Below are 22777 nucleotides of genomic sequence, written 5' to 3'. Positions count from 1 at the left end.
GTAACTGATTTATTTATGATGAGACAAAGAAAAGACTATTGTGAGCAGCAAAATGTTCCTCTGGGTATTTATGTAGAATTCAGAAAAATTAGGGAATTCTGCTAAATATCAGGAAAGAATAAACAGGGTGCTATAATTATACCAAAAAATGGCATGCTTTGAATTTCAAACATTACATCATTCAAAGTTGTTCTCATTAAAGGTCTAGTGTGCATGATTTAGTGGCATCTAGTGGTGAGGTTGCAGATTACAACCAACTGAAACTTCTCCTGTGTGCCAAGTGTGGAGAACAGTGTTTGGTTTGTCCATTCTGAGCTACTGTAGAACAACGTGGCAGACTCCATGAAAGACGACCCGCTCTATTAGTAGACATAAATGGCTCATTTGAAGGCAACAACAACACAAAAACTATTAGTTTTAGGTGATTATACACTAATGAAAACATAGTTATGTATATTATATTCCATCACTGCCAATATAGCCCACTAAATCCTACACACTGGACCTTTTGAATTCCTGATAGATACAACAATGACACACTTTCCACTTTTTGTTAAAACACCTCTTTTTATTTTTTGCACTGTGTCTCTAGATCATTTAGCATTTTATTCTCCTTTTACTTTATCATAGAAGTGCTTGGTATTTCTTATTTGTGCATGGCATTTGTAGCATCGGCCACTTTAGATATTTTGATTATGAAACATTACAATCCAGAACTGCATAAAGCTGTTACTGAAGCACGGCAGATTAGGAAGTCCTCAAGTATTGATTATCATTAAAAAATCTGCTTTATATTGGAATGCTGATGCACTTTCACAGTCATTGTAGTTTTACTTACATTGATAATGCATGCTGGATATCCAGACAGTTTCAGTCATGCCACTGTAAGATTCAGTGTCACTCACTTCAATCCATGTCTTTCTCCTCATTTTTCTTCTGTTGTCAGCATGTTCTGTATTGACGTTGATGCTTTTATGGTTCTTTTATGTAATTTCAATGTTCAATTTACAGAACATACTACCAAGTCATCCTATTCTGTTCTCAATGTATACCTTGGTAAGATGTATATCAACAGCAAAGCAAACAGACAGTATGATGAGAAACCCTATTACTCCCTGACGGGAAATCCTCTATTTTCCCATTATGTTCTATAGAGATTCATTGTCTTGCTGAAGGTCACTGGGATGGCTGCTTGTCAGCATCGGAGTTTGAGCCCGGCCCAGGTTTATGTTTGAAAGGCGTGCTCATTACTCACAACACCTCCCCTGAAGCTCTATGTTGTTATATGCTGATGGGAGTACATGATGGGAATGATTCCCTCACCTCAGAGCTGAGCTTGTTGGCCTTCACCTTGGCCTTCTCTTTGAGCCGGTAGTCAGCGTTGTAGTGAGCAAAGGCATACTCAATGAGTGCTGCGAACACGAACACATAACAGATCCAGAAGTAGACATCCAACGCCTTGATGGCTGACGCTCGAGGCAAGGAGGAGCGGGCGCTTACCATCAGCGTGGTCATGGTGAGAACAGTCGTGATCCCTGTGCAGAGAACGCAGGCACAAAGTACACATTAAGCTTCTGTGGGGTTTTTGCTGTAATAAAAGTACAGCTGCTCAGAGCCATGAGCATGGCTGTGGGCTCTTAGTCTCATTAACAGACTACACACGCTGTGAACTGATACAATGTCTTCAGCAGACCAGAATTAATTTAACATTTATCTGACATTTTCTGCTACATTTTGTTCTTGAGAGGATAATAAAGTGTGAAGTCACCAACCAATTATAGTGGTGATCATCAACATCACTATATTCACAGGTTAACAGTAAACAATATTATATTCACAACACTGGAGGGGAACAGTATTGTATTTTTTGCTCTCAGTAACATCTGCCCAAATGTCAGGCCCAAATTTCCACGTCTACACATTTAAGGGACAGTTCACCCCAAAATCATAAATATATATTTTTCCTCTTACCTGTAGTGCTATTTGGAGCTATCGGCCGGTAGAAATGTCATTCTCTCCAATATAATGGAACAATATGGCACTCGTGAAAAAAGTACATTTGAAAAACTCAACAGTAATGTCTCTCTGTAAAAATCATGAGTCAATTATTCAAGATAATCCTCAGTCCTTGTGAGCAGTTTCATGTAGGAACTATTTTCTGTCTCACAAACTACATGTCTCAACCGAATCACTGCGGAAAAGAAAGCGTTCATCTACTGTTAGCTCTCCTAGCACAACTAAGCAAGCTAACATAACAGCTTAGCCAAAGAGGACACGCTTAAAGGTCCAGTGTGTGGAATTTAGTGGCATCTAGTGGTGAGGTTGCAGAACTGAAACATCCCCCATGTGCCAAGTGCGTAGGAGAACTACGATGGCCAATGTAAAAACGTGAAAACACGAATGGCCTTATCCAAAGCCAATGTTTGATTTGACCGTTTTGGGATACTATAGAAACAGCATGGCGAACTCCATGGAAGAGGACCTGCTCTGTATGTGGACATAAACGGCTCACTCTAAGGTAACAAAACCCAACCATTCCTATTTTCAGGTGATTATAAACAAATGAAAACATACTTATGACTATTATACACCATTTCTGCCAATAGATGCACATAAATTCTTAAATATTTACATCTCACGCTGTCACAAGCACCAGCCTCTCTCTCATACATGAATAGATGCACACTTCCTTCTGTGCAGTGATCAGTTAGTGGCTGTCGTTCGGTAGAAAGGAAGTAGTTCCTACATCAAACTGCTCACAACAAGGTCTGTGGATTATCTTGAGTAACCAGGTCATGATTTCTGGGAAAAGCTGTTGAATTTTTTAACTGTATTTTTCTTGGCGCTTTGAGCACCATAAGCCAAGTGCCATCTAGCTCCATTATATTGGAGAGAAGACAAACATCTCTATGGCCGATATCTCCAACCCTTGGCAATTTACACCAAAACAATCCAGACTGATAAACAGCACTGCAGGTAAGAGGGAAAATAAGTGTCTTTGATTTTGGGATGAACTGTCCCTTTAAATACCAATGCCTAATGGGCATATTACCATGAAATTACTCAGGATATTATGCTCCTCACAGGATGAACTTTTTCCATCTGGAACATTTAATGAGCTTTCCTTTAGTGCCACCCTCAGGACAAAAACTCACCAGATTGCCATGGAAAACCAAATAATTTTGACTTCTCTCTGGTGCCAACACCAGGATGCACTTTACACTACACTACTGGTTAGGCTGTGAGAATAGTAAAATTGTCAGTATGGTTCAGTAGGATCATAAGTGCTATATTGTAGGCAACTGGACTTGCTCTCATCCAAGAAGCTTCTTCAGTTCAGTTACTCCAGTTGCCTTTGATATAGCACTTATGATTACCATGACCTGAATGACTGAGAATCTTCACCAACAAGTTCAGTATGATTCATTTTTATTTATCCACCCAGGACTTTAGACTTGTAGTCTTGTTTTAATGTTCAAAATCAAACATTAAAACCTCCAGTACATGATTCAACCTTTCTATAGATGAATGAACACCAACTTTGATTTAACTTCCATTTAAATTTCAGATAAAACAGAGCTCATCAAACTAATACCAACCTAGGGATACACGTGCAGGGACTGCTGATTGGCTGATCCAAAAGGACACCCAGGACATGGCAACCAGCAATATTGAAGGCATATATGACTGGATGATATAGACGCCTCTATTACGTCTCAGTTCGAAGCGAAGGCTGAGCCTTGGAAATCGTCCCGCTGGGAAGCAGAAAAAAGACACCATGTTTAATTGCTTTACTGAAGAGGCTAATTATCCATTATGAAAATATCCAATTGTTCTTCCTAGACACATCTGCTCAGTCGTGCCCCTGGTGGCAAAGCATCAAGGTGTCAGGCATAAAGAAGTATTGCAAACTAAATTTTCCCAGCAGCACCTCATATCATCTCTCAAACCTCCTGCCTGGCTCAGCAGCGAGCCTAATTTGATCCATTCCTTCTATGCATAGAATATAACCACAGAAGTGCCTGAAGTTAAAAAAGAAACAACTTGCTTCAAAAAGAATCTGAGTTTTCCAACACAAAAAGCAAGCCAAGTCCAAAACTCAAAATAGTACATAATGCACAAAACACTCACTCACATGCAAAGGGCTTTCAAACTGACGCTGCTGGAGCTAAACTTGACAACAAGAAAAACAGAGGAAAACAACATGGATGCTCACCGGATTTGAAGTTCATCATCTCAGTGACAAACCGATAGTCTGTGATGGTGAACTGGGAGAGCTCAAGCTTGTCCAGGCCGTGGATGTGTCTCTGACTCTCTGACCAGTGGTACACAATGTCTTCTGAGGAGTAGCCATCTAGAGTGCCGAAACACAGATGACAGCAAGACATTTTATCAGTCCAAAAAGATGCAGTGATGTGAGAGTAGCTGTAGTTACAGAGAATGCTTGTTACATTGTAACCTTCTCCTTGGTGTCACTTAACTTTGGCACAGACATGTCGAAAGACATCAATATTTCCCATGAATGTGTGAAGGAAGAGACATTACATGAAATTTCAACTTACAGCTTTCCAGGTCCAACATACACTCCTGTTCATCCATGGGATATTTGGTCAGGTCCATATCACACGCCACCGTCGAAGTGATTCTAGGAACAAAACAGCCCAGTTAATTGAAACGTAATGCACACCATGATAGTTGTCTCTATACAACTCAACTAACCAAAATGTCTTCCTAAAACATCCTGGGTCACATTCATATGGTTCTGCCCCTGGCATCTTTCCATTGACATCAGCATTTTCTATTGTTAGCTGAAAGCTGTGTCCACTGAGGATGAAAATGACCTCAAAATGTTTGACCTACATTAACTGATTTTCATCAAATTCAGGGAAACAAAAATAATCTATAAACACAACACTGACATATCATGTCATGTAGTTAACTGGCAACAATTTCAAGCAAACAGTTACTTATTTACACATTCAAAAGACACAGAGCAACATTAGCCTTCACTTGGAGTTGTGCTTTTGGCTACCTGATGAATGCAACTCCAATATTCACTCTCCTTTTATCTCTGTTTTTGGTCTCTACCAACTGCTGTGAAAAATATCTGCACTTTAGCTGTGAAATGCGCTACTATGTTTACCAACTAGATGTTGACTTTGTCTATGCTGAACATAGCTGTCTGCTGGGTCTTTAAATGATGCTAATGAGAGCACCAAGCCTGAACCAATGCAGAACTACAATCGACCACCAAAATCTCATCAGTTCATCCTCGAGTCCAAGTGGACGTTTGTGCCAAATTTGAGGAAATATCACGTTCACCAAATAAGACAGATGAGGCCACAGTGACTTTAAACCTTTGACCTTTGGCCACCAAAATCGAATCACTTCATCATTTAGTTCAAGAGGACTGAAGAAAATCCCTCAAGGCATTCTTGAGATATTAAGAATGGGATTGTTCAGATGTACGGACGGACAAACCGAAAACAAAATACCTTCGGCCACAACCATTGCCAGCGCGGAGTCATAGGAACTTAGGTAAGGTAGGTGAGATCTTTGTAGGTTTGTTACTATGAGTGACCCTCTTCACATTACACACAGTTATTCAATCCATTGTTGATGCAAAAATATTGTATAGAATATAATCTGTATGCTTGTCCTTATTTTCTGTCACATATATAATGCTACAATATTAGCTGTTCATATTAAATGTAGCCAGAGTTTCAAATAATGAGGTAAATGTACATAAAAGTAATCTCTGAGAGCAAATCTTTCAGGCTTTTTTCAGGCAGACTGGGCTTTTTCAGGAAACGTCCTTAAAGAGACAGACACTAAAATGGAGCACAGACAGTATGAGGAAAATTAAGTGTTTTTTGACCATTAAAGTATGTCAACATGTTCTAGTAGAAGCCCAAAACACAAGTGTGAACCTGAAAATGAGCATAAATAGCATTTAATTTAAAAAAAATTAACCATCCAGAAACACAGTGGCATTGGTCACTTATTCAAACACTTAAAACAACATATGGGTGACCTCTTACAGTACCAAGAAGGTTGGGGTTAAATGGAAAAGTGTATGTTTCCTACCAAATGTCAACTTTGGTTCCTTTTAACCATGACTACAATTTTTCTGTGACCCTACGTACTTTTAGTTGCCTAAACTTGAACAACCCTTAACCACAGAGGTGGCAGATCAGAAAACCATCATATTCATCTTTTACTGCTGTTTGGGAACGCACTGACAGACAATGTCATCCTCCCAATTGAGGCAGTAGATGAGAAAACATATATATATGAGTTGTTTGGAAAGGCAATGACAAAGGACCTCGCTTGTCTTTTAGGTTGGAGGATTGTTTTTTATCATAGCAGTAGAATGGTTTTTGTTTAAAACTTCATGGATTCTGCCGACACACTGACAGTAACGCCCAATTTAGCTCTTTTGATGAGTCACCTCGATCCACTTTTACCTTTGCTTTCACCTTTCCATATTCCCCTACCTCCCCCGTTTCTTTGCATCAGCCTTGTACAAGCACATCAGACCCTATCAGAGGTTTATCTTAAGCTTGTGAAGTTACCACAGAGAAAACAGTTTACTCTTGGATCATGGTATGGATAATGAGGGATTTTCATTCCCAAAGACAGCAAATAAAAGATGTCTGTGCTCTCAAGTGTTTGTGGTTTTTGAAGGCGTGAGTAAAGAAAAAATGGTAGAAAATCTGAAACAAGCAGGAACTTTTTTCATATAAAGAAAAAGGTCAACATCATAGCACCCAGATACATGCTGTCTCACTGGCTGTGTTGTCTGACTAGCGTAGACAATAATCTGTTTGTTCATACCGGCTGCTGTATAGAATGACTCCGTTTGGCTGCAGGCGGATCAGCTTGTTCTCCACGGTGACATCGTGGAACCAAGCAGATTTGGCGTTGACGATGAAGGTGTCGGGCAGCCACAGCTTGTCCACGAATCGACTGTCTAACCCCAACGTCTTGTTGGTGTGATTGTAGGACAGGCGGTCATCGTGCCAGCTCTGCCGCAGGAACACGGTCATGGTGTATTCCTGCCAGGAACAACATACATACCAACACACAGACACAGACATACAGGCTGAGTCACAGGCATGTGGACACAAATTTTACTGAAAGAAAACAAACATCTCTAGAGTTGAAGAAAATTTTAAAAAAAATATACAACAAAATGCAAAATACAAATGTGTTTGATTTGATATCAGACAGATTCAAGTCTTTAATTATGTATTTTCGTACAAATAATAATTATGTATTTAAATATTAATAAAGCTTAAACTACCCCTTTTTGTAAAAAACATTTGAATAATGTTTTTTATTTTTGTTTTTTTTTTGTATGTTTATTTGTTTGGTTTGCTTTGGTTTGGGGTTTTATTGTGGAGTTTTTGTCAACTCTGAGAAAAAAAATGCATGGATGAATTCCAGGATATCTTGGTGTGTGCTGAATCAATTTTGACAATTCTTTTTTTTAAGCTGTCTGCAACAAGCTCACCAATTTAAAGGGATTGCAGAGTTAAATTCCTAAGGTACACCTTTAATTACTGCAATTTGGTGTAAAACTAAAACTTGTGAGCACAAATTGGATTCAGTCTATTTTAGTTTGCAATAGCGAGTTCAATAAATAACACCTCATTTAAAGTAGATTAACTGAAATGTGTAAAATCTTACAAAATAGATCTGAATTTTTTTCCCAATTATGTATTTCTTTAATATTTCATATTACTATTCTTAAATTGCTTTTCTTTATTCTTGTGTCATATCTTACTGTAAATTATACTGTACTTCAACAAGTTGAGAATTAGAAGAAGATATGATTAAAGTGTTTCGCCCTTTAATGACCCTGAAATTCACCACTGCTATAAAAGTCAGTGCATTTACAAAGATGTGAATAATATGTTAATGATTGGGTTTTTGGAGTATCCTGTTTATGTTTTTGAGTATGTAAACAATATATCCTGTTCATGAGAAACCTGAATATGCCAGCTGGATGACAGTGAGTGAGTTAATGAAATGCTACTCATTACTCATTACTCATTAAGGATACACACACATTTCCCACCTAACACTATAACATCAGAAATAAAGTGATCAACACTAAGATATTTGGAAAACTGGAAAAATGCAGCAGTGCGGCAGTGATGACTTGTGTCTGTCTCAGCCTTCCATCAGCAGAGTGATCACCCTAACAATAAGAACACCTTCACAGTCAGCAGTTCGTTTCATTTCCACTGGGTGTCCACACCTTGCAGGCTCATAAAGGGTGTGTCTGTGACAACCAATCACATCTGTTAAAAGCAAGCATCATACCTAGCAGCAGGGTTAACCAAACTTTACTATGGTAAAACTTTGGGTGTGTTCTGAATCGCATACTTCCTCTTCTTTACTTTTAGTAGGTACTGCAGCTGCCCCTAAAAAGTATGTACTGTTGCATGCAGTATGCACACAATCGGGACATGCTACTTTCTCATAACATTACAGTCTGCACTTTGACCCTCGTGCTTTTATATCCATTACCTTGGAGATAAACAAACGCCACTTGCTGAGTTCACCAGAGACGAAGATCAACCCAGAGAGCTCTGCTGTTGTTACTTTACAATGCATGTTGTTTCACTTAAAAGCTATAACTGCACAGATTGTAGATTCTAACATATTATATTTGCGACAGTGAAATTAAATCTGCAGTTCTCTGTCATTGTCATTTTCATAGTTATGTCCTGTTGTTGTTTGTGATATTTACGATTATTTTGTTTACTCAAACAATTAATATTCCTATTATGACTATTATACTGGTCATCAGTTACTTAAATGCACTGTCATCCGTCATTGCAACTTCTGACAGCTGTCAATCAGCTGTCAATGAACTGTCAAGCTGTCATCTATTTGCGGCTCAGTCGATGTGACATATCGTCCACTGCGCAGAGGATTGTGGGTCAGAATAGCCAGAAAAGTTTACTGGCTTGCATACTGCAAAATCGGATCGGATGTAGAAGAACATCCTGGTGTTTTTGGCATACTGCATTTCACATACTATGTATTTGGACATACTAAATCTTTTTCTGGCATACTATATAGTATGGTAGTATGGGTATTGGAACGCACAGTTTCTGTCCCTTCCTCACTCAGAGTTGCTCTAAGAACTTTCCTAAATCACTCCTAAGCTAAAAAAAAATGTGGCTAAATTAGAAGCTCTCTGAAAGTATTCTCAGAATGTTTGTGAATACAGCCCCAGAATACTGTTGCATATATACACCTTATCCTATAACAGAAACACCAATAATGGCTGTAGCAATATTAAAGAGGTAATAAAAGAGGCTGCGTATCTTCATCCATTGCTCCCCTGCCCCATGCGATGGTAGTGACAATGACAGGCTGACACCGGTCGAAGTGGAGGAAAGCGTTAAAAGAGTAGCATAGCTCTTTTCGGGAATAACGTTAGCTCAGTTATGTATTGTGTGTGTGTGTGTGTGTGTGTGTGTGGATGTGACAGAGACAGAGAGAGACAGAAATGGTGTTCACCTCTCAGAGCAGTCAGCTGTTGATAATCGGAGCAGAGAAGAAATTAGCAGTTGTCAAGTGGTAGTAAATGTACAGTGTAGTGTTTAATATCTCCTGTCGCTCTCATCTCCCATTGCTGGTTTATTTTTGCTAAGACCACAGGCACCTGTGCAAATATACTACAGTAAACAGTAACCAAGGTTATTAGTATTTATCATGTATAGAGGGAATATGAAAACGTGGATTTCTCTGTGCTCATTTAAACACCATATCTCGATTATAGTCACATTAACCCCATGGGTTATTCGTGCTCATGTAAATGCACTCTATGATTTAAAGCAAATCTACATAAGTCAACATCTAAAATCAAATACTGTTTGAAATAATCCACCGGTTCATAGTATTTAACATCAGTATGGAAACATGTTTCATAACTGCTCTTAGTACTGATCCTGGTGTCATTTCTACTTTACATTTGTATCCAACCTACTCATCTGTATTTGAAATAAAAATGTATGAATCCCTGGTTTTCAGTTTTGGGCGAGCCTTTATTGGAATGCTTATTTGTTTGCGGATTTTCAACCACTGAAGCAAGGAAAAGATCTATTTGTTTGTAAAATAACCAGGGCCACATACATAAAGTGCATCTTCCCAGTACATTTTGTTCTGACGTTACAAAATCCCTGAAAATATCAAATTATCTAACAACTCAGCCAGTGTGTCACACATGTTCACACTGAGTACTTTCAAACCCTCAAGTGGGATAAATCGGGATTATGCAAATAGCAAATCTTTGATCTTTGCCGCAACAGTGAAGTTGAGGGATGATAGAGAATCTCAGTGCGGAGGGAATGAGGAGGTGACTGTATACTTTACCATGTTGGCTTCAGAGATGTGGTCGATGCTGGCCACTTCAATAGCCATGGCCACGTTGACTGGTGGACCTGCGGGAGGAGATGTGAGAAAAGAAAGCAAACCTGCCCCCAAACACACACACACCTTCTCTGTTCTGACCCCATCAGTTCCTCCCATCCTCACTCCATCACCCACCTACCATCCTCCCACGTCTCAAACACTCCTACAGTGCATAGAGATTAAGCATTATCCAGTTTAACCATGCTAAGTGGCACATCACACTGTGGGCATTCATAAACAGCGCTGGGCTTTCATGGACTCGCACAGAGTGAGCTTCTGCCAACATTCACACACACACACACACACACACACTCACACACACACACACACACACCCAAACACACAGACACACGCTGTAACATTTTCACTCAACAGTTTGCCATATGATTAGCATGGAGTGTGCCTCTGTGATCGGATGCTAGAGGGCAGAAACTACAGGGGAGCTCGCTGATGCAGAACCGAAAGGCTATTTATACTGAACATTAAGGAATCATTCATTACCATTCCCCACCATTCAACACCTTCCCATAACAGTTTCTGGCAATTCATATTCTATTGGCCATACACTTGATGTATAGCGTGAGGAGATTTACAATGGCATGTTTATTGCACGGCAAGGTCAGCAGGAGAGAGTTAAGAGGGTGTCACCTGATGCAATAACAAGCATGTTCACATAATACCCTCCAGTGGTTCTATTTATTTTAATAATACATACACTAGATACAAATGTTTGTTTACTGATAATAAAACAGAACACTTTGCATTGAACAGTCTAACCATAACAACACTGTTATGTGAATGTGGCATACATTTTTTGTCATAAAACATCAAATAAATTACACAAAACATGAAAATTACACAAATATAATAAGATTCACAAATCAATTAAAGGTCCAGTGTGTAGGGTTCAGGGGCATATTGGCAGAAAAAGGAAAAATATTCAGAACTATGTCTTCATTGGTTCATAGTCACCTGAAAGTAAGAATCTTGTGTTCATTATCTTAGAATGAGCCATTTAAATGGTTTATATCTTCCACAGAGTCTGCCATGTTGTTTCTACAGTAGCCCAGAACAGACAAACATAACACTGCCTCTAAATAGGGCCTTTCGCATTGTTGCATTTTCACCTCAGCCGCTGTAGTTCTCCTACACGCTTGGCACACTGAAGAAGATTCAGTTCTGCAACCTCACCACTAGATGTCACTAAATTCCACACACTGGACCTTTAAGTGCCTTACAAATGCAGCTGCATTTGCAAAAAAATAACATCCACAAATATGTTTTGAACTCTGGAAATCATTCTAGCACTTTCTGTGGCCAAAAGAGCCCAAAAGTGATGACTTTGTTTTGTGTACTTGCAAGTGTTTTTAACATGCAGTCCATTAAGCTCTCTAAGCCACTATATATATATTTTTAAACTGTAAGCACTGTAGCACTCAACATAGTCTTAGTTGTTCGTTTTGGAGGCATTCATTTTAACAGTGTAGTAAATCACTTTGGATAAATGCCTCTGCAAAATGAATAGGATGTAATGTAAATAAATATCATTTAAAAATGTTTTCCAAAATACAGTAGGTTTCAGAAACCGTTTTTGTAAAGTACAAACAAATGGTTTGTTTCAAAAATAGGCTTTTCCATTTACAAAAAATTAAATTGTGTACATTTTTAGATTATTGACATGTTCCCCACAGCGAGGCTGTTAAAAAAAACTCCATAAATATCATATATTTCTAATGTATGTCTCTCAAAAAATGTAATTTATAAATATTGTTTGTACTTTCATAACCAAAATAATTGGTTTCAAGTGTTGTTTTTGATTTTATGCATCTCCTCACTCATGGATTCTCTTAAAGTCACATTTGTGGATGCTATCTCATTTTCAAGATGCAAAACATATATGAACCTTTTTTTTTTATTTGTGTAAGTTTCATATTTATTTGATCGTTTAATGCCACAAACATAACTCCGTACTAAAATGCTATGGGATGGGATTTAAATGAAGGGAATCTCTCACAATAACACACATGATTCCTCAGTGGTCACAAACAGCGCTTCCTTCTCAGCTTCCATTTTCAGCGCATTATAATGTTACATCAATAGGGATGCAGTCACCACATGATGCTGTGTTATGATGGTGTGTGTGGGCGTGCTGTGCACACGGCGGTGTGTGGTGATAGCAATGTGCCTGCTCCACATTTTCACCTTTGCTCAACTGAGTTAAGCTGTGAGATTGAGAAATCTATCGCTGTGGTCATTGGATGTTTCACATCTTGCAGCCATTCTTAGCAAAATCTCTAGAGTGGGTGCTCATTGTTTGCACCACCTGTCTCTTGTCCTTGAAGGGTATTGTCCTCAATAATCCCCTAAGCAAATCTTCTCTTCACCTAAATGTTGGCTTTTTTTTTGTCCTTAACAAATGATCTACCTAACTGAGGAGTCAAAGCAGGTATTTACATAAGGCAAATACAGGTGTTTTTCTCTAATGTCATACATGACAATAAACAAAAAACAAAGACATCTCTCAGACTAATGGAACTGGAAAATGGAATGTGAACAGCCATGTTGCTGTAACTTGGGGTGGGTGATGCTAAGGATGGCTGTAAATGTGAGAGGGTGAAATGCAACCCAACGCCACGAGCAGTAGATCTCATACTCACCTCCTATCCCAGGGCGAAAATTTCTGGCATAGCCCTTCATTAAATCATCCAGATTAGGTAACCAGGATATTTCAATGTCTGTACCTACATAGTCCCCAATGTCACTCAGCATGGCCCTAAAGGAGACAAACAGCAAATACAGCAGCCTTCAGCGGTCGTCCAGCCACACCATGAGTCCACAGGAAAACCTGGGAGAACCTCACATACAGTCAGGAACATACACAGATGAAAACGAAACTCTAAATGTGAGACAGTATTAGCTGTTGAAAGACCTTTCTGGTGCCTGCATGACCTCATCTTTAGGTTAAAAAATGTCCTTAAACCAGAGGCACCAAGCTGAGTAATTGACTTTTGTTGCCACTTGGGGGCAGCAGAACCAGCTGTAAACACAACAATGACATATCATCACTTTGTAAAGTTGTTACGGAAAAACATGTTAGTAACTAGAAGTGGCATCCCCAGAAATTTTTCATTGAGGTGGCCAAATGGGGGGCACTGAAAATCTTGGGGTGGCACACCAAAAACCAAAAGCCATAATTGAGTCTCAGGAATTCTATTATGCTGTTGTAGTTGAAAATAATGTCAATATTAGAGTTACAAAATTGCATACTGATGTACTTTGGTTTCTTATTTCACAGTTAATGAAATGCATGTGCACAGACTACTGCCAATGTAATTCACATTTTGAGTTCCACAGCAATCCTGTTTTAATGTGTTATGTGTATACATGTTCGGGGATTCATTGTTGTTCTAATAGGCTGGTTTTCTTTTCCTTGAACATGAAAAAATACAGCTTTAATTTGAAGGAGTACATTGTAAGGAACAAAACATTTACTGGAAACTGGAAACTGCCTTCTCAAGTTTAGGAGAGCTCTTGGGTACCCAAAGTACCCACTTCTTGAGGTGAGAGTTCAGGGACCACTTTGAAAATGGCCAAGCCAGCTCTCCCCTCACCAAAATTTAGCCTACATTTGGAGCATTATTTAACCCCCTTACCAACAAGCTATTTTTTGTGTTGTCTATTTTCTTAATGTACCTTCACCGTAGCTTAAAAAATTAGCACGCAATAGCCTCTTGAAGACAGTAATGTTGGCCTCCAATTATTTTTGCCTGAGGGGGCTAGTGGGTGGACCAGCTATTGCATCGGGCCCCATCTTGGGGGCAAAACTGGTAGGTAACTAGTTGCCTATCTACACATCCAGCAGACAAAGAGCAACATTAACATTTACTTGTAGTTGGCTTTCTGTCTAACTGACAAATGTAAGTCCAATAGAGTGGAACAGGACTGAGTCCTAAAGCCTATTAGTTAGTGTGTTTGCACCTACGGTTCTGTCATCTCAAAGTCAATGGGTTTTTTGAATGGGTTTTCAGTCAATCCAGTCCCACTCCAAAGTCATCGAAATCCAGCTATTGGACAGTGACTTCCGGCAACAATAAAATCCGTCCTTTATCGTTGATATGATACACAGCCAGTCACCGTTATAGTTTAATGACAGCTGGTGGCATCAAGGGGGAAACTTGCCGGGACAAAAACAAACGTTAAGCTCACATAGGGTGGGTGGCTGGGAGGGGTGGTGGATAGTTCCAACAAACACTGACTTTCACCTGGGAGGCTGGTGTCCCTACACCAAACTACGTGCTTTTGTTGCCTAAACCCAACCACATGTTTTAGATGTTGAGGGAAAATAAACATCAATTCACAGTGTTGTACCAACGTGGTGCATTTATTTTGAAAGAGACTGGATGTAAATGTTAAATTTCCTGTGACAAAGGAAAGTGCATGTAACAGGCAGAACTTGACACAGCATCCTTCTACGTCAACAACCAAAGCACCCAGGGTACCTTGCACGTTGTATCTAGACGTGGAAAGTCCATAACCAAACTTTGATATGTGGCGAGGTCGGACTGAGAATGTGTTGTTTCAGTTCGATGCCTGAAATAAGGTCTGTGGTTAACACAAGCTTAAGAGATTTTCACTTTTTGTTCTATGACATAATATATGCCACAAAATACCACCCTTGTGAATTTTAAATCTTTTAGGCTACGAGCTTTATAAATGGCAGTTGCTAACAAGCATTGGCACAGAACACAGCTTTAGAGCCTCATTGTTGTGGCAACGTTGAAGTCATGGCACTATAATGTAGTTAATTTCTAACCTAATGAAAGCTTTTTACCTCTGTTGATTGCATTTATGCTTCAAAAATCACAAAAGTGGTGTTTATTTGTGAAGGTTATCCTGATGAATAAAACATGTAGGCCTAAGTGTTGTAAACTTTTGTTTGGCTTTTTGTTGAGGGAGTCAGGGTGATGTTACCATCTGGGGTTGGCCGACAAAAAAAACAAAAACACATTATCCCTGCACCACTCTGTCTTCACTCTTCTTTTAGCTTTGTAACAGTCTTTATCAAATCCTGAAGGAATTATCTATCCCAGCTAGTTGCTAACTCTTCAGGCTGCTCTTATTCAACGTTCATACTTGTTTCTAGAAAAAATAGTGCACTACATTTGTATGTAACCTATGTAATTGTGAGCCAAGAGGCTGTGATCATATGATCTATGTGCTGCAGGCTGTCTACTGTCATATTACAGGTGCAAAGGATGAAGTCAGGTCACAAAGTATACAGAGCAACAAAGTCTGCAGAAGGAGGAAGGCCATGGTGGTGGATGTGTCAATCGAACACAGGACTTTGACCCAGGGGGCTGGGGTTTGTGTCCCATGTGAAACCAAAAATCAGCATTGAGTTATTCTAAGTTTACAAGCACAACATCATGTCATCACATCATGTTATGTAATATACAACATGTGATAATGCCCAACCATGATTCTTCTCCTAAACCTAACCAGCAGGGGTGCCAATTCAACACATGATACAAACCCTGTGCATAACTCAGGAACCCCTTCTACATTACAGAAAGTCATCTATACCATTGTAAATATACAATAAATATAAAATAACTGCAGCTTTAAGTTTATAAGGAAATAAAATGTTACATTAAATTATGTTTTTATTCATAGATTTGTAGATGAACATGTGTGACTCAACAAAATGTTTATAGTACGATTATTAATACACAAAGTGGAGGGTTCTTGTGATCATCTCACAAATAATATATTGTAAAGTCAGAGTTCATGTAGGTTATTTTATGGAAATAAGAACAAGAAAATACAACATATTTATGTATCTCTGCCATGCACTGCTAAATCCTGGAGTTCTAAATCTTTTGAATTATTTATTATTGGATTTGGAAATTACAGAGTCTTAAAATTGCATCAAAAACAACAAGACAATGTGTACACACGGTATACATATTTAAAGAGATTTAAGTGGGGCAAAGCAGGCTCTTTGTTCTTTTTTATTTATGCCCTCTGTTTTCATGGATCCTACTAAATACTGTATTTCTATACATCTCTACGTCATAGTAAGTACAATGGATGTGCTCTCACATAAATCTAATGAAGAAGTTAATTATGAATGATTATGTGCCATCATTAGCAGCATGTCATGGAGACAGTTTGTCATTTGTTAGGGACTTTTGAATGAAAATGATCAAATTGTACTGATACTGAGTGTTAGAACAAAATGCCAGGCATCAGCTGTATCCTTTCAAATACCTGTACTTGTATTAGCATACGAAAGCCACATTGATTAAAGCCCGGTTGGCATGTTTTCCTTCATTCGTGTCTCCAACAGTGTGCATTCGTCCACAAGGAGGCTGATCCAAATCTAGCAGTAGCTTCAGATTTCACACAGCTCAGACTGAACATCCTGCTGTGCCTCAGTCCACGAGACTCCAGACCTTTTTTATTTAAAAATAGAAATAAATTATTAAACGAATAAAAGTTCTCATGAGACTACATATCCCCCATTTAATAAGGCTTTTAAGCTAGCCCCTTATTACAATGCTGTCTTTAGTCTGGGACAGTGACACCTCGATTCAAGCAATCCTTTTGCTTTTCCTGTTCCTCTAATTCATCAGGAGGGTAGTAATAGTGAAATTAAAACTACTTGCTCATATAAAAGGACTCCCCTGAGGGGCCTGGAGCCCTCGGGTACTGCTAGAGGGCCCAGAGCCCATACTGACAGACACTGTTTCGGTGAAGGATTTTAACAAGAGCAGCACAGCTCTGAAACCACCAGGTGGCAGTTTTGCATTCTAAAACAGTGAGCTTGTAAACAGATGACATGCAGATACACAGATACCATGCAGATACATAGTACAGCGTGGACCTTTATGTATTTGAGTTCAATCCAGGTCAGTTACACCCTGTCATGAGAGACACAATGCGGTCATTCAATACAAGTGGAGCTTTATCCATTAATATTCTCATATACACGCTGCGATGCACAAATTTTAAAAGCAAAACTGCCATTAAGCACTGACCGACGTGCGATAAATAAACTGAATGAAATAAAAGGTTTCACTGACATTCAGAGTGACAAAGGCTGGCGGTGGCATTGACAGGGAAATGGACCGCACGGGGGCTTGATCGAAGGTGTAATTATTGACCAACAATGAGAAGCCATTCAGTGACCTTTGAAATAACGCTGACATTTGAAGAAAGTCGACTTCCTAGAGAGCAACACATTACGCCCACAGCTACATGGAAAACTGACCTCCACAGCAAGAGAACGTGTTACAAAAAATAACTGCTTTGTCTCTACAAATAGTAAAAAAAAAAAAAAATGTGTTTCTGCCATGTCATTAACATTTCCTTGGTGAATCCATTTTGCAGTGGCAGATGTATTTTTAGTCTGGCAATCACTGTCATGTCTGAAATAAATGGGAGCACCGAGTGAATTAATTAATCACTGTGTGACTCCTGGATTTCTTCACTAATTGGCACTTTCTAAATATGGAAATAAAGAGCTTTTCCTTCAAGAAATCCGTTAACGCACCAAGGTCAAACAGGCCTCCTCGCATGGAGGGACAAGAGAGTGTGTGTCTGCCTGAGGGACAAATCATACTGTATTAGTCTATTTACTGTAACTTCATAGGCATTTACAGGATCTTGCTGCATTACGTGTCTAAGGTGATCAGATTAATGGGTTACTGTGAGTTTAAGTATTCCTAATATTACAATCCTGAACGTTTCCTGTTTGACTTTACCTTTAAAACAGCCTGTACTCTATATCAGTGATTCCCAAGTGGTGGGTCGTGGTCCAAAAGTGGTCCATTCTGAATGGACTGCAAGTGACTTGTGAATGTTTCAAGTTTGTAACACTTTATTTTAACGTACAGTGAATTTCTGGTACAGAGCTTTTATTCTGACGTGCCGTTTCCTGCTGTAGAGTGACTAACTGAACTCTACTTAACAGAGACAGCAAACTAGTTTGACGACATGACCAAACACAAGTATGACACTGAATGTATTAAACTGTGTGGACCTTGAACTGATGACTATGGAGAAATCTGGACCCCGTTGATGGACCAGTTGGGAGCCACTGATCTATATGCAGTTTCCACAATTATTCCAGTATGAGGCGGAGATGGGACCAAGTCATTGTTTTGCCAGTCACAAGTAAGTCTCAAGTCTATGCACTCAGGTCCCAAGTCAAGACAGGGAAGTCCTGAGCCAAGTCCAAATCCTGAACAAGTCATAATGTGCGCCTCACCAAAATGCCATTTTAAATTTACAGAAATGTACAGTTGGTATTTATGTGTTTAAACAAGTGCAACTTCACTTATAGTGCGGACATTGCATTTCTATAACATACAGCACTAGTAATTAGTACCACAATTAGCTCACTATGTTAGCCTCAGCATCTTCCCCCATTCTTTGTGCAAATTCAAATGTCGAACGAATTTGGAAGTTGCTGCATTATTTAACAACTGTGCAATGTTTGTGTATGAATAAAATTATCCTTGGTATCACTTTTTCTATTAGTCCTTCATTGTTCTCTCCCTCGACTTGACAGGATATTGTCAGACTGGTTTAAAAGAAGTGGATCTGCAGAATTAAGTGTCGACGTCAGTCACAAGTCATTGGTGTTAAAGTCCAAGTCGAGTCTTTTTTGATTTCATCAAGGTGAGTCTAAAGTCAGATTTGTTACTCGAGTCCACACCTCTGGTACGAGGTGTATTTATAATTACACATTACAGAAATGCAATTTTTTTCCTTTTTTATGTAAGGATGTAGGTTTCGTTTTAACACTGGGGGGAGATATATGTGAAACAGGGTATTTGGTCCATCGGGACATTTTGAGCATCAAGTGCTAAATTTCCTGCATTTTGGCAAATTTTTATGCACTGATTTTTGCATTTTCTGCAACATTTTATGATGGAAACATCTTTAATTTTGTCAAAAGCAAAGTCCTCTGCTGATTTCATGCTATAAATATTGAGGGGGGTGTGTCCCTCTGTGCCACCGCTGAAACCTACAGCATTCATGTGACAAACCAGCAATACATCTTTTTTCTTGGACGTCTTGTTAATGAACTTATTTATTCTACACACATCAAAAGCGTGTCACTTACTGTGCACTAGATGATTTTTAATCCACAACATTTAGCAGACACTAAAAATGTAAACACTTTTATCGACTGATCCCTGATTTTTTTAAACCAATAATTACTACAAACTGACAAAATGGACATTTGTTTAAAATGTCACAGATTGTTGCTTTAATTAAATGCTGCTATCTGAAGAGCAGATATATCTGACTCTATGTTTTGATGTTGTTTGAGAAAAATATGAGAGTATTTGCTTCTTGATCTCCCGGCCAGAATTAGCTTTTATATGGCCACAAAAAGCCCAACAGAAACATAACGCAGCTCTCCAAAGGCGAAAGAAATATCACGGTATACTGTTAAAAGACAAGTAAGGGACTGAGCATTTCACTGCTCTCTGTGGAGATTCACTAAACATTTGCACCTCTCTATTTTCTCACCCCTCCATCCATGACAAACAGTGGAGACTGTGTATTTCCAAACACTCCTCTTCCTTCTGTATTTCACTTTCATTAAACGTCTCTCCCGAGGCCTGGATCTGCACCCGTCTGTTTATGAGCTAACATTAAACAGATGGGGAGAGGAGACGGAGGAGAGGAACGACAAAGAGCAGCAGCCTCTCTCAAATTTATGGCGTCTTTTTTTGTGAACGTAATGTGCTGCATTCACTAACAAGCCTAATTAGTTTTATATACTGACACTGCTAGTTACCTGAGCATGAGCAGAGTGTCAGTCCCCTCATCCTCACTCCGACACTCACTGTTTAATTTGTTTTATTGGCATCGACGTGCAATGAGCAGCACTGCAAAATCCATTTGGATAAATCATAATAAAACATAAATAAGTAGTGCATATCTACGGGCAGCTGCTCCATTCAAATGTCTGTGTTGGTGTATCTGTGTGTGTCTGTGCTGCAGTAACTGGCAGTAACAGTGAATAATAGGTTGCTTTTCATTCAGCAAACAGATCGTTTTATGGACAACTTAAGTACTCTACTGTTTGACACATGAGGCACTTAAATATGGAGTCTGAGAGGTGATAAGCTTTTAGAAAAATTTGTATTTGATACATTAAAAGTTTAATAATTGAATTACATTTCTACCTTTTATAGCCATTTCATTTTATTCTTATATTGGGCTTTAAGTGAAAAGGAAATAGGAAACATTGCAACAACATATAGGGAAATAGAAAATGGATATATTATTAAAAGTCTGCTATAGGAAATAGGAAAAAATAGGTTTCAAAATTTTTTGTGCAGTCCAACCTTCTTTGTATTTAAGGTGATTGGAATAAAAAAAAAAACTATGCCACGTAAACTTACTGTGCACAAATTGACAAAGGAATGGTGCCAAACCTGGTCTCTAAATAAATCTGGTCTCTAAATAAACCTACGCAAGTGTGATCCAACAACTCTGTCTCCTAGGAATCACATTTGTATTCTACTAATTTGTTTCACTAAATGTGTTTTGACACAATTGCAGAATGGATATTTTTAACTCACAAAGTTGTTTTTTTCCTTTAGTTAAAGAAGTGCTACTTCTTGTTACTACACAGATATCACAGGGATTGTGGGCCTTAGTGGGAGTACAAACCACGGGACTTTGACACCGTAGACCAGGGTTAGCGCTCTGAGTCAATAGATATAGGCTACTAAAATTTTAATACTGAAAAAGTCATGTCTGGTCAAGTCAGTGTGGCCTTTTATAATATTAAACCAAGGCGCTAATGTTTCTCTAACTTTTACCAAGTGCTCTAAGTTCCCTTAATAAAAGTATTAGATAATTTACTAACATTGTTTGTGCTTTTGTTCCTATCAGACACATTCAGTATAATATCTCCTGTGGCTCTAGAGGAGTTTACCAAAGTCTTTCCAAAGACAAATGTCCTGATGATGTCGTCTGAGTTATACTGGCTTTGGGCTGGAGACTACAGATTTATAAATAAAGGTGTTACAAACTAGAGGTATGAAATATTAGTCCTGTCTACTACACATTACATTTATGTACAGCTAATTTAAAAACACATTTTTGAGGGCAGGGTAATACTGATGGAATTATATTCTTTATGAACATAATTAGAAAATGTTGCTAATATCCGTACCTGCAAGTCACAAACATGTTGATACTGAACCTATCAGGAGAATGTTCACTGACAATTCGCTTTTCATTTGTCATTTAATTTCCACCAAAATAGGCAATGTTATAACACACTACCCACTTGTGGTGACTACAGCATCACTTTTATAATTAATTATTACCAATTTTTAAATTAAAATTTACCCAGAATCAAGATCTTTCCATAACCTCAACCAAAATACGTCTGTTGCCTAAAGCCACACACACAGGAGTCGGGACGTGAACCCAAATTTCTGGCGTCAAAGCCCTGCACTTTGTATTTCCCTGATCCGCCCTGACCACCTCCCTGCGACAGCAGAGCGGTACATACATGTAGTTTTTCATTAACTAATTCCTAGGAGACAGGGATGAGAGTTTGAAGCGAGGTAATAATAAATATTATATCCGTTGCATTATGGGAAATATAGGATCCAGCATTTTTGTTGGACACATTTTGTGATAAAAAATGTAATAGTAGTAGGTATTTCTACTTTGTTTATCTTCTTGCTCTTTGTTATTGAAGAAACATTCACTTGAAATTGATCAAACCAAATACTTACTAGCCCATTTTTCCAAACCTCGGTCAGCCCTCTATCCTCTGCCAAATTATAATTATACAACAATTAGTTCAAACCAAGCAATCTGATTGCACCAAGGTCTGTACGCATCACTGAAGTGCCACAAACGATGTTAAAGCACATCATTCATTCATTCATTCATTCATTCATCTTCTAACCGCTTCATCCTCTTGAGGGTTGCAGGGGGGCTGGAACCTATCCCAGCTGACATTGGGCGAGAGGCAGGGTACACCCTGGACAGGTCGCCAGACTATCACAGGGCTGACACATAGAGACAGACAACCATTCACACTCACATTCACACCTACGGACAATTTAGAGTCACCAATTAACCCATTCCTTAAAGGAATACTATGCAGTATGTTCGTCAGCACGCTAGCCAGCAAAACTGAAAGTTAAAGCCAACCCCAGACTCACTCTTGTTTGGTGTTACAGTACGCCTCACTACATTTGTATTTTTTTGGCACCGTGTCTCTTGGATGGCTGCTGCTTACGATCTGACACCTGGTCACTTCCTTTTTATAAAGCGTGGACCTCACCTGAGC

General features: G+C 38.9%; 1 protein-coding gene across 3 annotated transcripts in view; it reads right to left on the bottom strand.

Annotated features, from left to right (window-relative positions):
- gabrd (gamma-aminobutyric acid type A receptor subunit delta) overlaps positions 1-22777 on the bottom strand; it is a 33503-nt gene that overhangs the window by 1455 nt on the left and 9271 nt on the right. The window contains exons 2-8 of one of the 3 annotated variants that reach the window (XM_050065028.1): positions 13092-13207; positions 10396-10463; positions 6838-7058; positions 4563-4645; positions 4217-4354; positions 3600-3755; positions 1324-1535 (exon numbers count right to left, since the gene is read on the bottom strand). In XM_050065028.1, coding sequence (XP_049920985.1) covers positions 1324-1535; positions 3600-3755; positions 4217-4354; positions 4563-4645; positions 6838-7058; positions 10396-10463; positions 13092-13207 — 994 coding nt within the window. The remainder of the gene's footprint in view (positions 1-1323; positions 1536-3599; positions 3756-4216; positions 4355-4562; positions 4646-6837; positions 7059-10395; positions 10464-13091; positions 13208-22777) is intronic. The other 2 variants (XM_050065030.1, XM_050065029.1) reach the window with 2 other exon arrangements.

The sequence above is a fragment of the Epinephelus moara genome, chromosome 16 (genome assembly GCF_006386435.1).
Source record: "Epinephelus moara isolate mb chromosome 16, YSFRI_EMoa_1.0, whole genome shotgun sequence".
Classification (NCBI taxonomy): domain Eukaryota; kingdom Metazoa; phylum Chordata; class Actinopteri; order Perciformes; family Serranidae; genus Epinephelus; species Epinephelus moara.
This window is presented reverse-complemented; position numbering and strand designations above follow the sequence as displayed.